The sequence below is a fragment of the Nerophis lumbriciformis genome, linkage group LG33 (genome assembly GCF_033978685.3).
Source record: "Nerophis lumbriciformis linkage group LG33, RoL_Nlum_v2.1, whole genome shotgun sequence".
In the NCBI taxonomy this organism is placed as follows: domain Eukaryota; kingdom Metazoa; phylum Chordata; class Actinopteri; order Syngnathiformes; family Syngnathidae; genus Nerophis; species Nerophis lumbriciformis.
In genome coordinates, this window is record NC_084580.2 from 26,315,378 (window position 1) to 26,329,067 (window position 13,690).

At 34.7% G+C, this 13,690-nt stretch overlaps 1 protein-coding gene across 1 annotated transcript; it reads left to right on the plus strand.

Annotated features, from left to right (window-relative positions):
• Positions 1–679: 679 nt before the first annotated feature.
• blvra (biliverdin reductase A) lies at positions 680–12,200 on the plus strand. Its single transcript, XM_061928702.2, has 7 exons — positions 680–775; positions 3,584–3,703; positions 3,794–3,913; positions 5,384–5,481; positions 7,590–7,697; positions 7,890–8,058; positions 11,815–12,200. The coding sequence occupies exons 2-7, from the start codon at positions 3,585–3,587 to the stop codon at positions 12,107–12,109; spliced, it is 909 nt and encodes a 302-aa protein (XP_061784686.2). The 5' UTR covers positions 680–775; position 3,584; the 3' UTR covers positions 12,110–12,200.
• Positions 12,201–13,690: the final 1,490 nt, after the last annotated feature.

Here is a 13,690-nt window from a genome sequence, read left to right on the forward strand (position 1 = left end):
TGTAACTTTTTAAATACTAGTACTAGTACTACTACTTTAATTCATGTTTTTTTTTTTTTACTGCGTATCTTTTAAAGGTTACCATGTTACTAGTCAAATGTGCTACTTATTAAACGATTACATTTGAATTGTGTTCCATGGACTTAAACACAACATCACAGTCCTCAGACTTCATGGTAAGGTCTATCCAGGTGTACCGGAGAGGTAAGGTCTATCCAGGTGTACCGGAGACGTAAGGTCTATCCAGGTGTACCGGAGAGGTAAGGTCTATCCAGGTGTACCGGAGAGGTAAGGTCTATCCAGGTGTACCGGAGAGTACCAGCCTAATAAGTACCACTACAACATAATTAATGATTATGTTGTAGTATTAAATATATCTACATGTATAAGTTTGTATTAAATATATCTACATGTAGAAGTTTGTATTAAATATATCTACATGTAGAAGTTTGTATTAAATATATCTACATGTAGAAGTTTGTATTAAAACAAACCGCGTGAAAATGAGTCAAGTATTGATGATGTATGAAATGTGTGACTTTCATTGATCCTGCCGCTAGATGGAGATGTTGCCCGCTTCAAGATGGCGGGCTATTCATGCATGACGTCACCACTAAACACACCGCCCACTAGCTGTAGTCTCGTTTGAGCTTTAGCTTGAAAAGACCGACTTCCGGCCTCCCAACCGCCATTAAACGGAAGAAGGAGAATCTACTTCCGTTGTTGTTTTGAGAGCTACTTCCGGTGCAGTTCAGACAAGACCGCGACGAAGCAGGTAAGACAAACACAAAGTATGTTTTATTCTGGGAATGTAAGTTAAATCTAATATCTTGTTCGGGTTTAATTGGTGATTATAATAATAACATGGTTTTACATTCATGAATTATTTGTTAGCGTTTAAGCTACGACATTATCTATTTAAACATCGTTTGAAGTGTTACTACTCTTAATCTTACTTATTATCTATATTACTTTTTATTATTAATATTTCGCGGAGGAATAAACGCCGAGGCAATATTTAGCAGAGGTGGGACCAAGTCATTGTTTTGCAAGTCACAAGTAAGTCTCAAGTCTTTGCCCTCAAGTCCGAGTCAAGTCCCGAGTCAAGACAGGCAAGCCCCGAGTCAAGTCCAAAGTCAAGACTGGAAAGTCTCAAGTCAAGTCCTAAGTCCTGCATTTTGAGTTTCGAGTCCTTTCAAGTCCTTTTAACCACAGACTAATATATTAACACAGATTGTGTATGCTTTTCAAACGCTGTATTTATTTATTAAAACAAGTGCATTTTAAATTGCAGGAAAGAAAATTGTGCTGACATTGCACTTTATAATAGCACTATTAACCAGTCATTTTAAACATTAACTCATTCCTTTACAGAACAAACACATTGAAAAATAAAGTGCAAATGTACTTATTTGTACAAAAGTGTTAACATTGAAAAAACATGACATATACGTGAACATAACAAAAAAGTTGTACTTTTTATATGTCAGGGCCCTATGCTGCATTGCATTTGCAAAAGACCAAATTAGCCAAGAGTCTGTCAGTCATTTGTGCACGATGGGGGCGTAGTATGATGCCACCATGGCTGAAAACTCGCTCCACTGGAGCACTGGAGGCAGGCACTGCCAAGACTCTCATGGCCACTCGGAACAGTGAAGGAAGAGTCTTCATGTTCAATGCCCAGAACAAAAGGGGGGAGAGAGTTGTTTTGGGTTGGTGCACTACTTGTAAGTGTATCTTGTGTTTTTTATGTTGATTTAATTAAAAAAAGAAAGAAAAAAAAATATTTCTTGTGCGGCCCGATACCAATCGATCCACGGACCACTGAGGTAAACAACCAACAGTATGTCAGAAAGCTAGCTAAAACGGTACACATATTCATAATATAGTATACATTTTAACTGACCTTTATTTGACTATTTTTGTCTTTTTTTAGGTGGCTAAAATACGCGGTGCTGCTGACCGCCGTCTAACGTTACGTGTGATATATTGACTAACGTAACCCAGCTTAAAAAAAAATCACTGAACAAAAAGTATGAATAAGGTAGTGAACTGCAACAGATTCCCGTGTTTGCAATAACGTTATAACGTTAGCAGTGAGTTTACAGCCTCACTGATTTAACTACACAGCAAATAAAAGTCACGTTACTTAGCCAATAAACGTTATCTTACATTCAAAACTTACCGTTCTTTGTGCAACTTCAAATGCCGGACGAAGTTGGAAGTTGTTGCCTCTCCATCAGTCATTTTGGAACCGCATGTGTTGCATACTGCAAACCGTTTTGTGTTGACCACCTCGTAATTTTTATACCCAAACGAAATGATTTTAGGTATCATTTTTTGTTCACTGGCGTGTGGTTTGGACATGTCTTCTTCGTTGGTTGTCCTGCAATTTGATTGGATGAATGCTGTGTGATGAAAACAAAGTAGATGTAATTTGATTGGCTGTTGTACTGAGAGCACACCAGCTGACACACGCAACGCTGATAGACAAGTACACAATGAAAAATACGGAGCGCTCCCGAATAACTTTTTCATCTTTGGGTTTTGGGGAAAGTAGCAAGTCATGTCAAGTCATGTCAATTCAAAAGGCTCAAGTCCAAGTGAAGTCACAAGTCATTGATGTTAAAGTCTAAGTCGAGTTGCAAGTCTTTTTACATTTTGTCAAGTCGAGTCTAAAGTCATCAAATTCGTGACTCGAGTCTGACTCGAGTCCAAGTCATGTGACTCGAGTCCACACCTCTGATATTTAGTCAAATAAAGCACTTATAAAACCAAAACGCATCAGCACTGCCATCTGGTGGTCGTCATGCGGAACAGTGTCATGAAAATGTTTTTCTTTTGAATTAATATTATTATTATTATTATGATTTGGTGCACATTTTAAAGGTAAATAAGTTGCAGTGTTACTGGTCATGTCAGTAAACCAGTAAGTGATTTTTAATATCTGTATGTCTACATATATGAAATATTTATAAATCAATTGTCATTGTTACAAAATGTCCCATGCATTTGAATATATATATATATATATATATATATTTTTTAATTTGTATTTATTTTTTTTGTTTACTCTGTTGATTTTGTGTTAAAAACTGGAAGCTCAACAAGAATTGTACTGTAAAATTCTCAGCAGTTTGTACAATATATTACTGTAAATGAAAACTACTGCTGTTTTTTACAGTAAAAAAAAATTGAAGCTCAATTTTACTGTAAAATATACTGGTTTTTTTTTCTTACTTTAAACAGAAAAGTGCTTTTTTTTACAGTCAAATTCATGGCCACTGGGCTGCCATTAAGCGCCAGTTAAATGATGCGGACACGTTTGTTACTGGATACTTTTCTAATGTGCCTTGGAGACGACGTGTGTGTGTGTGTGTGTGTGTGTGTGTGTGTGTGTGTGTGTGTGTGTGTGTGTGTGTGTGTGTGTGTGTGTGTGTGTGTGTGTGTGTGTGTGTGTGAGTAATATGCACCATATTGTTTGTATTGTTCAATGATTATTGCCTATGTCTGGCTTGTGTGCTTAGCTGTTGTGTAGCTGCAAGCTCCTATTGTTGTTGTTGTTGTTGTTGTTGTTTGTCAGCATGTTGGGAGCAGCAGTGGTGGGCGTGGGCACAGCGGGGCGGGTGAGGATCAGAGACATGTTGGCTCCGCTGCAAGGCAGTCCTGCTGAACGACTCACTCTCAAAGGCTTCGTATCCAGGTAACACACACACACACACACACACACACACACACACACACACACACACACACACACACACACACACTTTGGTGACGTGTTTGTGGACAGGAGAAGACTGGAGAGCGAACAAGGAGTGTGTCAGCTGTCAGAAGAAGAAGTTGTGAAGAGAGACGACATCCATGTTGTCTTCATCTGCACTGAGAATGCCTCACACGAGTACAACGTCAGGTACTTCAACACCTGTACTGTACCTTTAAGAAAGACTAGTACTTCAACACTGTACTGTACCTTTAAGAAAGACTAGTACTTCAACACTGTACTGTACCTTTAAGAAAATACTAGTACTTCAACACTGTACTGTACCTTTAAGAAAGACTAGTACTTCAACACCTGTACTGTACCTTTAAGAAAACACTAGTACTTCAACACCTGTACTGTACCTTTAAGAAAACACTAGTACTTCAACACTGTACTGTACCTTTAAGAAAGACTAGTACTTCAACACTGTACTGTACCTTTAAGAAAACACTAGTACTTCAACACTTGTACTGTACCTTTAAGAAAACACTAGTACTTCAACACTGTACCTTTAAGAAAACACTAGTACTTCAACACTTGTATTGTACCTTTAAGAAAACACTAGTACTTCAACACTGTACTGTACCTTTAAGAAAACACTAGTCCTTAAACAGGTGTACTGTACCTTTAAGAAAACACTAGTACTTCAACACCTGTACTGTACCTTTAAGAAAGACTAGTACTTCAACACTGTACTGTACCTTTAAGAAAACACTAGTACTTCAACACTGTACCTTTAAGAAAACACTAGTACTTCAACACTGTACTGTACCTTTAAGAAAACACTAGTCCTTAAACAGGTGTACTGTACCTTTAAGAAAACACTAGTACTTCAACACCTGTACTGTACCTTTAAGAAAGACTAGTACTTCAACACTGTACTGTACCTTTAAGAAAACACTAGTACTTCAACACTGTACTGTACCTTTAAGAAAACACTAGTCCTTAAACAGGTGTACTGTACCTTTAAGAAAATACTAGTACTTCAACACTGTACTGTACCTTTAAGAAAACACTAGTACTTCAACACTGTACTGTACCTTTAAGAAAACACTAGTACTTCAACACTGTACTGCACCTTTAAGAAAACACTAGTACTTCAACACTGTACTGTACCTTTAAGAAAATACTAGTACTTCAACACTGTACTGTACCTTTAAGAAAACACTAGTACTTAAACAGGTGTACTGTACCTTTAAGAAAACACTAGTACTTCAACACTGTACTGTACCTTTAAGAAAACACTAGTTCTTCAACACTGTACTGTACCTTTAAGAAAACACTAGTACTTCAACACCTGTACTGTACCTTTAAGAAAACACTAGTACTTCAACACTGTACTGTACCTTTAAGAAAATACTAGTACTTCAACACTGTACTGTACCTTTAAGAAAACACTAGTACTTAAACAGGTGTACTGTACCTTTAAGAAAACACTAGTACTTAAACAGGTGTACTGTACCTTTAAGAAAACACTAGTACTTCAACACACCTTTTCAGTGTTTATGTAAAATGAAAAGTATTTGTTGAATACGGAGAAGAAAAATGCACAAATTAGCGGCGCCTTTTTTCCAAGCCGCAGGGTTCAAAGCGTAGGGACGCTGTGCTTGATCCTTGCAGGAAGTTCCTTGCGGCAGGGAAACACGTGTGTGTGGAATACCCCATCACCCTCACCTCCAACGCTGCTGGCCTCCTCTGGGACTTAGCTGAGGAAAAAGGTGAGCTGTTCCAAGGACTCACACCTTTCCATACCTCACACACTAAAGTCTGGACTATATAGCGGTACTAGTATAGGACCACGGTACAACAGTACCACACTCTGTTTGAAAAGTCACTTTGAGACTATAAAAAACCTCAATCAACATAAGCACAAACACATATGTGGACTTCCACGCGGGACAGGATCCAGATGGAGGACTAAGACCTTTACTTATAGGCCAAAACCACCTAGACTGGTCTCCCCATGTCCAGAGTCATCAGCAAGGAGCCACAGTGCCGCCCCTGCTTTTGTTTGCGGATGTAGGGACGCACCCCCACGTTGGAGGGTGTAGAGTCTAGTTCCCTGGTGGTCCAGGTCCGGAACTCCTCTCCATAAAACAGCATGTGAAGAGTCTAGTCCCTAGTCTCAAACCAACACTGTAGGTGGCAGACATAAGCCTGAAGAGTCTAGTCCCTAGTCTCAAACCAACACTAGGTGGCAGACATAAGCCTGAAGAGTCTAGTCCCTAGTCTCAAACCAACACTAGGTGGCAGACATAAGCCTGAAGAGTCTAGTCCCTAGTCTCAAACCAACACTAGGTGGCAGACATAAGCCTGAAGAGTCTAGTCCCTAGTCTCAAACCAACACTAGGTGGCAGACATAAGCCTGAAGAGTCTAGTCCCTAGTCTCAAACCAACACTGTAGGTGGCAGACATAAATCTGAAGAGTCTAGTCCCTAGTCTCAAACCAACACTAGGTGGCACACATAAGCCTGAAGAGTCTAGTCCCTAGTCTCAAACCAACACTAGGTGGCAGACATAAACCTGAAGAGTCTAGTCCCTAGTCTCAAACCAACACTGTAGGTGGCAGACATAAGCCTGAAGAGTCTAGTCCCTAGTCTCAAACCAACACTAGGTGGCACACATAAACCTGAAGAGTCTAGTCCCTAGTCTCAAACCAACACTAGGTGGCAGACATAAGCCTGAAGAGTCTAGTCCCTAGTCTCAAACCAACACTAGGTGGCAGACATAAGCCTGAAGAGTCTAGGCCCTAGTCTCAAACCAACACTGTAGGTGGCAGACATAAGCCTGAAGAGTCTAGTCCCTAGTCTCAAACCAACACTGTAGGTGGCAGACATAAGCCTGAAGAGTCTAGGCCCTAGTCTCAAACCAACACTAGGTGGCAGACATAAGCCTGAAGAGTCGCTTGTCCCTTGATTTTGTTGCTCTCGCAGAGTATTTTCGTGATAGCACAGTCCAACAGAAGTAACAAACAACAAGAGTGTGTCCAGAGAAGGAATTTGGAGCTCTGGAGCAGTCTCCCTAGCAACGACCTTGCAAAACCGTCCCAAGGGGAAGAAGAAATCTAGATGAAAATGTTTATGTTTGAACAAATTTACCTTCGCCTTGCAGACTAGACAGCTTCTCCAAGTTGTTGTCCAGTTTGTTGAGAAATGACAAAAGCCAGAGTGTCCACAGCTCTGCCCACCCTTCACTCATGTGTGGCAGCTTTGGGGACCTAGAACTGCTGGATAGACCATGGCAGGGCCTGGTCCAGTCAGCACATGTCCTGGTACCACGGTCTTGGATAGGTGGTCCTCCACGGACACAATCACCAGGCACACCACCCAAGTACCAGGAAATATTGTTCTGTCAGGACACACCTGGTCTTGTCCAGAAGATCTTGACTGTGTGTGTGTGTGTGTGTGTGTGTGTGTGTGTGTGTGTGTGTGTGTGTGTGTGTGTGTGTGTGTGTGTGTGTGTGTGTGTGTGTGTGTGTGTGTGTGTGTGTGTGTGTGTGTGTGTGTGTGTGTGTGTGTGTGTGTGTGTGTGTGTGTGTGTGTGTGTGTGTGTGTGTGTGTGTGTGTGTGTGTGTGTGTGTGTGTGTGTGTGTGTGTGTGTGTGTGTGTGTGTGTGTGTGTGTGTGTGTGTGTGTGTGTGTGTGTGTGTGTGTGTGTGTGTGTGTGTGTGTGTGTGTGTGTGTGTGTGTGTGTGTGTGTGTGTGTGTGTGTGTGTGTGTGTGTGTGTGTGTGTGTGTGTGTGTGTGTGTGTGTGTGTGTGTGTGTGTGTGTGTGTGTGTGTGTGTGTGTGTGTGTGTGTGTGTGTGTGTGTGTGTGTGCGTGCGCAGGTGTGGTTCTTCACGTGGAACACATCGAGCTGATGTCAGCAGACTTCAAAGCCCTGCAGAAAGAAGTCCAAGGAAAGATCCTGCTGGAAGGAAGTCTTCATTTTACAGGCCAGTCTTTCTACAGTTTTAAGCTCCAGTCCGAGACCATGGACACATAGACCTGTATAGGGGTGATATCCACAGAGCTTTTGATACATGGTGATATCGCCATGTATCCACCAAGTCGACCTGGTTCTGAACCACCTCAAACCTTGGAAAAGCCCACAAGTCTCACCTGTGTGGGGTCTGATCTGTCCACAGGTGGAGTTCTGAAGGCCAGTTCTGGGTTCATGTCCTTCAGTGGCATCGCTCGCCTCACCTGGTTAGTTCAACTCTTTGGTCAGCTTTCTGTTGCCGCGGCAACCATGGAGGAGGAGCCTGTGAGGAACTACAGCAAGATGACCGCCACGCTCCACACTGTGGATAACAAGTCAGTCCAACATGGAGGACAAGAAAACTAACACTTGTTCTAGAAATATCATTATTTTAAGATTTATTATTCTAAAAAAAAAAACAATTGTTTTTTTATTCCAGAAAACAGGATTTATTGTTCTCCAAATTATATTTTTTTATTTCCAGAAAGCAAGATTTATTATTCTAGAAATCAACTTTTTTTAAAATCCGGATAGCAAGATTTTTTCTACTCCAGAGAGAAAGATTTATTGTGATTTATTGTTCTAAAAGACCTTTTTTTTATTCCAGAAAACAAGATTTATTATTCCAGAAAACAAGATTTTTTTTGTTCCACAAATAAATATTTTTTTAATTCCAAAAATCATATTTTTCTATTTGAGAAAGCAATATTTTTTTTCTTCCAGAGAACAAGATTTATTATTCTAGAAAGCAAGATTTTTTTAATTCCAGAAAATAGATGTATTATTCTTGAAAGCAATATTTTTTAAATTCCATGAAGCAAGATTTATTGTTCTAGAAATCAACTTTTTTAATTTCAGAAAGCAATATTTATTATTCTAAAAAAAAAAACAATTTTTTTATTCCAGAAAAAAATATATATTGTTCTAGAAATTATAATGTTTTATTTCCAGAAAGCAATATTTATTATTTTTTTTATTCCAGAAAAAAATATATATTGTTCTAGAAATTATAATGTTTTATTTCCAGAAAGCAAGATGTATTATTCTAGAAATCAACTTTTTTTAAATCCGGAAAGTAAGATTTTTGTTTTTACTCCAGAGAGAAAGATTTATTGTTCTAAAATATTTTTTTATTTATTCCAGAAAACAAGATTTATTATTCCAGAAAAAAGATTTTTTTTGTTCCACAAAGAAATATTTGTTTTATTCCAAAAATAATATTTTTCCATTTGAGGAAGCAAGATTTTTATTTATTTATTCCAGAAAACAAGATGTATTATTCTTGAAAATAATATTTTTTAAATTCGAGGAAGCAAGATTTTTTTTACTCCAGAAAGAAAGATATATTGTTCTAAAAGACAATTTTTTTGTATTCCAGAAGACAAGATTTTTTTGTTCTTCAAAGAAATATTTTTTTATTCCAAAAAGCATATTTTTCCATTTGAGAAAGCAAGATTTTTATTTATTTATTCCAGAACACAAGATGTATTATTCTTGAAAACAATATTTTTTAAATTCAAGGAAGCAAGATTTATTGTTCTAGAGAACAACTTTTTTAATTCCAGAAAGCAATATTTATTATTCTAAAAAAAAAATTTTTTTTTTTATTTATTCCAGAAAACGAGATTTATTGTTCTAGAAATCTACTTTTTTAATTCCAGAAAGCAAGATTTATTATTCTAAAAAAAACAATATATTTTTTTTGTTCCAGAAAACAAGATTTATTGTTCTAGAAATTATATATTTTTTAATTCCAGAAAGCAAGATTTATAATTTTAGGAATCACCTTTTTTTATTCCAGAAAGCAAGATTTATTATTCAAAAAAAAAAAAAAAACGATGTATTTTTTTATTCCACAAAACAAGATTTATAATTCTGAAAATAAATATGTTTCCATTTCAGAAAGCAAAATGTTTTTATTCTAGAGAGAAAGATTTATAATTCTAAAAGACAAGCATTTTTTATTCCAGAAAACAGGATTTATTATTCCAGAAAACAGGATTTATTATTCCAGAAAACAATATTTTTTGTTCTACAAAGAATTTTTTTTTTTTATTCCAGAAAGCAAAATTTATAATTCTGGAAATAAGTATTTTTCCATTTCAGAAAGCAATATTTATTTTTTTATTCCAGAAAACAATATATATTGTTCTAGAAATCAACTTTTTTAATTACAGAAAACAAGATTTATTATTCTAAAAAAAAAGGTGTATTTTTTTATTCCAGAAAACAAAATGTATAATTCTGGAAAAAAATAGGTTTCCATTTCAGAAAGCAATATTTTTTTATTCCAGAGGGAAAAATGTATAATTCTAAAAGACAAGATTTTTTTAATTCCAGAAAACAGGATTTATTATTCCAGAAAACAATATTTTTTGTTCTACAAAGAAATATTTTTTTATTCCCAGAAAGCAAAATTTATAATTCTAGAAATAAATATTTTTCCATTTAAGAAAGCAAGATTTTTTTTATTGCAGGAAACACGATTTATTATTCTTGAAAGCAATATTTTTTAGATTCCAATTTTTTAAATTTATTATTCTAAAAAAAACAATAATTTTTTTAATTCCAGAAAACAAGATTTAGTGTTCTAGAAATTATATTTTTTTTATTGCAGGAAACACGATTTATTATTCTTGAAAGCAATATTTTTTAGATTCCAATTTTTTAATTTATTATTCTTAAAAAAAAAACAATAATTTTTTTAATTCCAGAAAACAAGATTTAGTGTTCTAGAAATTATTATTTTTTGATTCCAGAAAGCAAGATTTATTATTCTAGAAAAATAATTTTATTTTTTTATTCCAGAAAACAAGATTTATAACTCTGGAAATAAATATGTTTCCATTTCAGAAAGCAAGATTTTTTTTTTATTCTAGAGGGAAAGATTTATAATTCTAAAAGACAGGATTTTTTTTATTCCAGAAAACAAGATTTATTATTCTTGAAAGCAAGATTTTTTAAATTCTATTTTTGAAAATTATGTTATTCTAAAAAAAACAATATTTTTTTAATTCCAGACAACAAAATGTATAATTGTAGGTGTCAACTTTTTTTATTCCAGAAAACAAGATTTATAATTCTGGAAATAAATATGTTTCCATTTCAGGAATCAATATTTTTATTACTAGAAAGCAACAATTACAATTACAGATAGCAATATTTTTTTCATTCAAGTAAGCAAGAATTTTATTCGGGATTTTTTTTTTTTTTTATTCCAGAAAAAAAAAAGTATGATTTTAGAAAGCAAAATATTTTTTAAATCAAGATATATTATTCTCAAAATCATTGTTTATTCTAGAAAGGAATATATATTATTCCAGAAAGCATTTTTTTTTAATTCCAGAAAGTGATTCTGGAAAATAAACTTTATTATTATTCAAGAATGATTTATTTTTCCAGAAAGCAATATTTTTTATTGTAGAAAGTAAAAAAAAAAACATTTTATTCCAGAAAGTTATTTTCATGAAGTAAGATTTATTCTTCAGGAATGGCAGATTTATTATTCCAGAAAACTTTTTTATTTTTATTTCAGAAAGCAAGATTTATAATTTTCAAAAGCATAATTTTTTATTCCAAAAAGTTATTCTGGAAAACAAACGTTATTATTCAAGAATTTAAGAATTATTTTTCCAGAGAGCAATATTTTTAATTTAGAAAGTAAAAAAATAAGTTTTTATTCCAGAAAGCAACATTTTTTGTTGGAGAAAGCAATATTTATCATTCAAAAAAGTAATATTTATACCTCTAAAAAGTAATATTTATCATTCGAAAGCAATATTTATCATTCTAAAAAGCAATATTTATCATTCTAAAAAGTAATATTTATCATTCTAAAAAGTAATATTTATACCTCTATAAATCAATATATATAATTCTAAAAAAACAAAATATTTGTCATTTCGAGAAAGGGATAATTATTATTCCAGAAAGCAAGGTTTCTGGAATTTTGGCCAGCTGTTCCTAATAAAAGGGCCGTCTGACCTGCACATGGCCTGCTGTCTCTGCATCCCGGGGTCACGCCAACAGTGTCAGACAAAATGGAGGCCTTTGGTGGTGTTCCTTCCAGTAATTGTGATGATGTGCCACAGAGCCTTGACGTGGACCGAGGAACGAGGGCCGGGCCTCCCGAGAGCCAAGAAGATCCACTTTGACTTTGAAGGGGGCTCGCTGACACAGATCCCCCCGTCGGCCAAGGGAGCAGCGGGTCTCTTCATGCAGGACCTGGTCCGCTTCTCCTCCAAGCTCACAGGCCAGGTGAGTCCAGGTGAAGTCCACGCAGAGAAGAGTCGCATCTTGCACTGCTTGGTACTGGCAGAGAGAATACACCACCTGTGCCACGGATCTTCTCCTGGTCTCACTCCACATGGGGAACCACCACACTAGTCCTACTATACACATCATAGTACATCACATGCAGTACACTAGAAGGAACCATATATATATATATATATATATATATATATATATATATATTTATATATATATATATATATATATATATATATGTATGTGTGTGTATGTTGTGTAAGAAAGAAGAATAAGTTAGTATTTGAAATAAAATGGTGCATGTGGGAAGTAGGAGCCCAGAACAAGTCTTGTGTACAATAGCAGTGATGATATTTGTTACTAGAAAGAGTTTATTAAGTGCAGTATTGTGGAAGGAAGTACATGTACTGCAGTTGTCCTGTGGGAGGAACACTTTGTGTACTTGAAGTACTTTGATTAAACACATCTTCAATACTTTGCTCACAACTCATCTATTCCTTTTGGAAAGGAAGTCAACCTGACACATTTTACTGGAGTACTCCTTTACTGGAGTACTACTTTGCTGGAGTACATTTTACTGGAGTACATTTTACTGGAGTACTCCTTTACTGGAGTACTACTTTACTAGAGTGCTACTTTGCTTCAGTACTTCTTTACTAGAGTGCTACTTCGCTGTAGTACATATGTATATATGTGTGTGTATATATATACGTATGTGTATATATATTTATGTGTGTATATATATATGTATGTGTATACATGTGTATAATAATGTGTATATGTACAGTATGTGTGTATATATATATATATATATATATATATATGTATGTATAAATGTGTATATACGTATGTATATATGTGTATATACATATTTGTATATATGTATGTATGTATGTATGTATGTATATATATATATGTGTATATATGAGTATATGTGTGTAATGAGTATATATGTGTATATATGAATGTATATGCATAGATATGTATGTACATATATGTATATATATATATAAATAATCCTCTAAGAATATTACGTCAATATATATATATATATATATATTATATTATATTATATTATATTATAATATAATATAATATAATAATATTCTTTAAAATGCATTAATTTTACATCAATATATATATATATATATATATATATATATATATATATATATATATATATATTGATGTAATATTCTTTAAAATGCATTAAGAGGATTATGTATATATATATATATATATATATATATATATATATATATATATATATATATATATATATATATATATATATATATATATATATATATATAATAGGTATATCCAGCCAGTACTTACAGTATGTGCTGTAATGTAATGTAATGAAGTAGTGTCTAATAATCCAACATTGTATTGTTTGTGTGTCGTTGGAGACGGTTTAGACTTGTCATCTAGACCATGGTCACATGGTCACATGGTCACATGGAGCAGTCTGGCTGTGGTCACTGATGATAACATGACCACACCCAACCTGTTTGATAAGATGCCTTTTCATTTTGTTACACTCCCTAAACTAGAAGATGCCTTTTCATTTTGTTACACTCCCTAAAGTAGAAGATGCCTTTATTTTGTTACACTCCCTAAACTAGAAGATGCCTTTTCATTTTGTTACACTCCCTAAAGTAGAAGATGACTTTATTTTGTTACACTCCCTAAAGT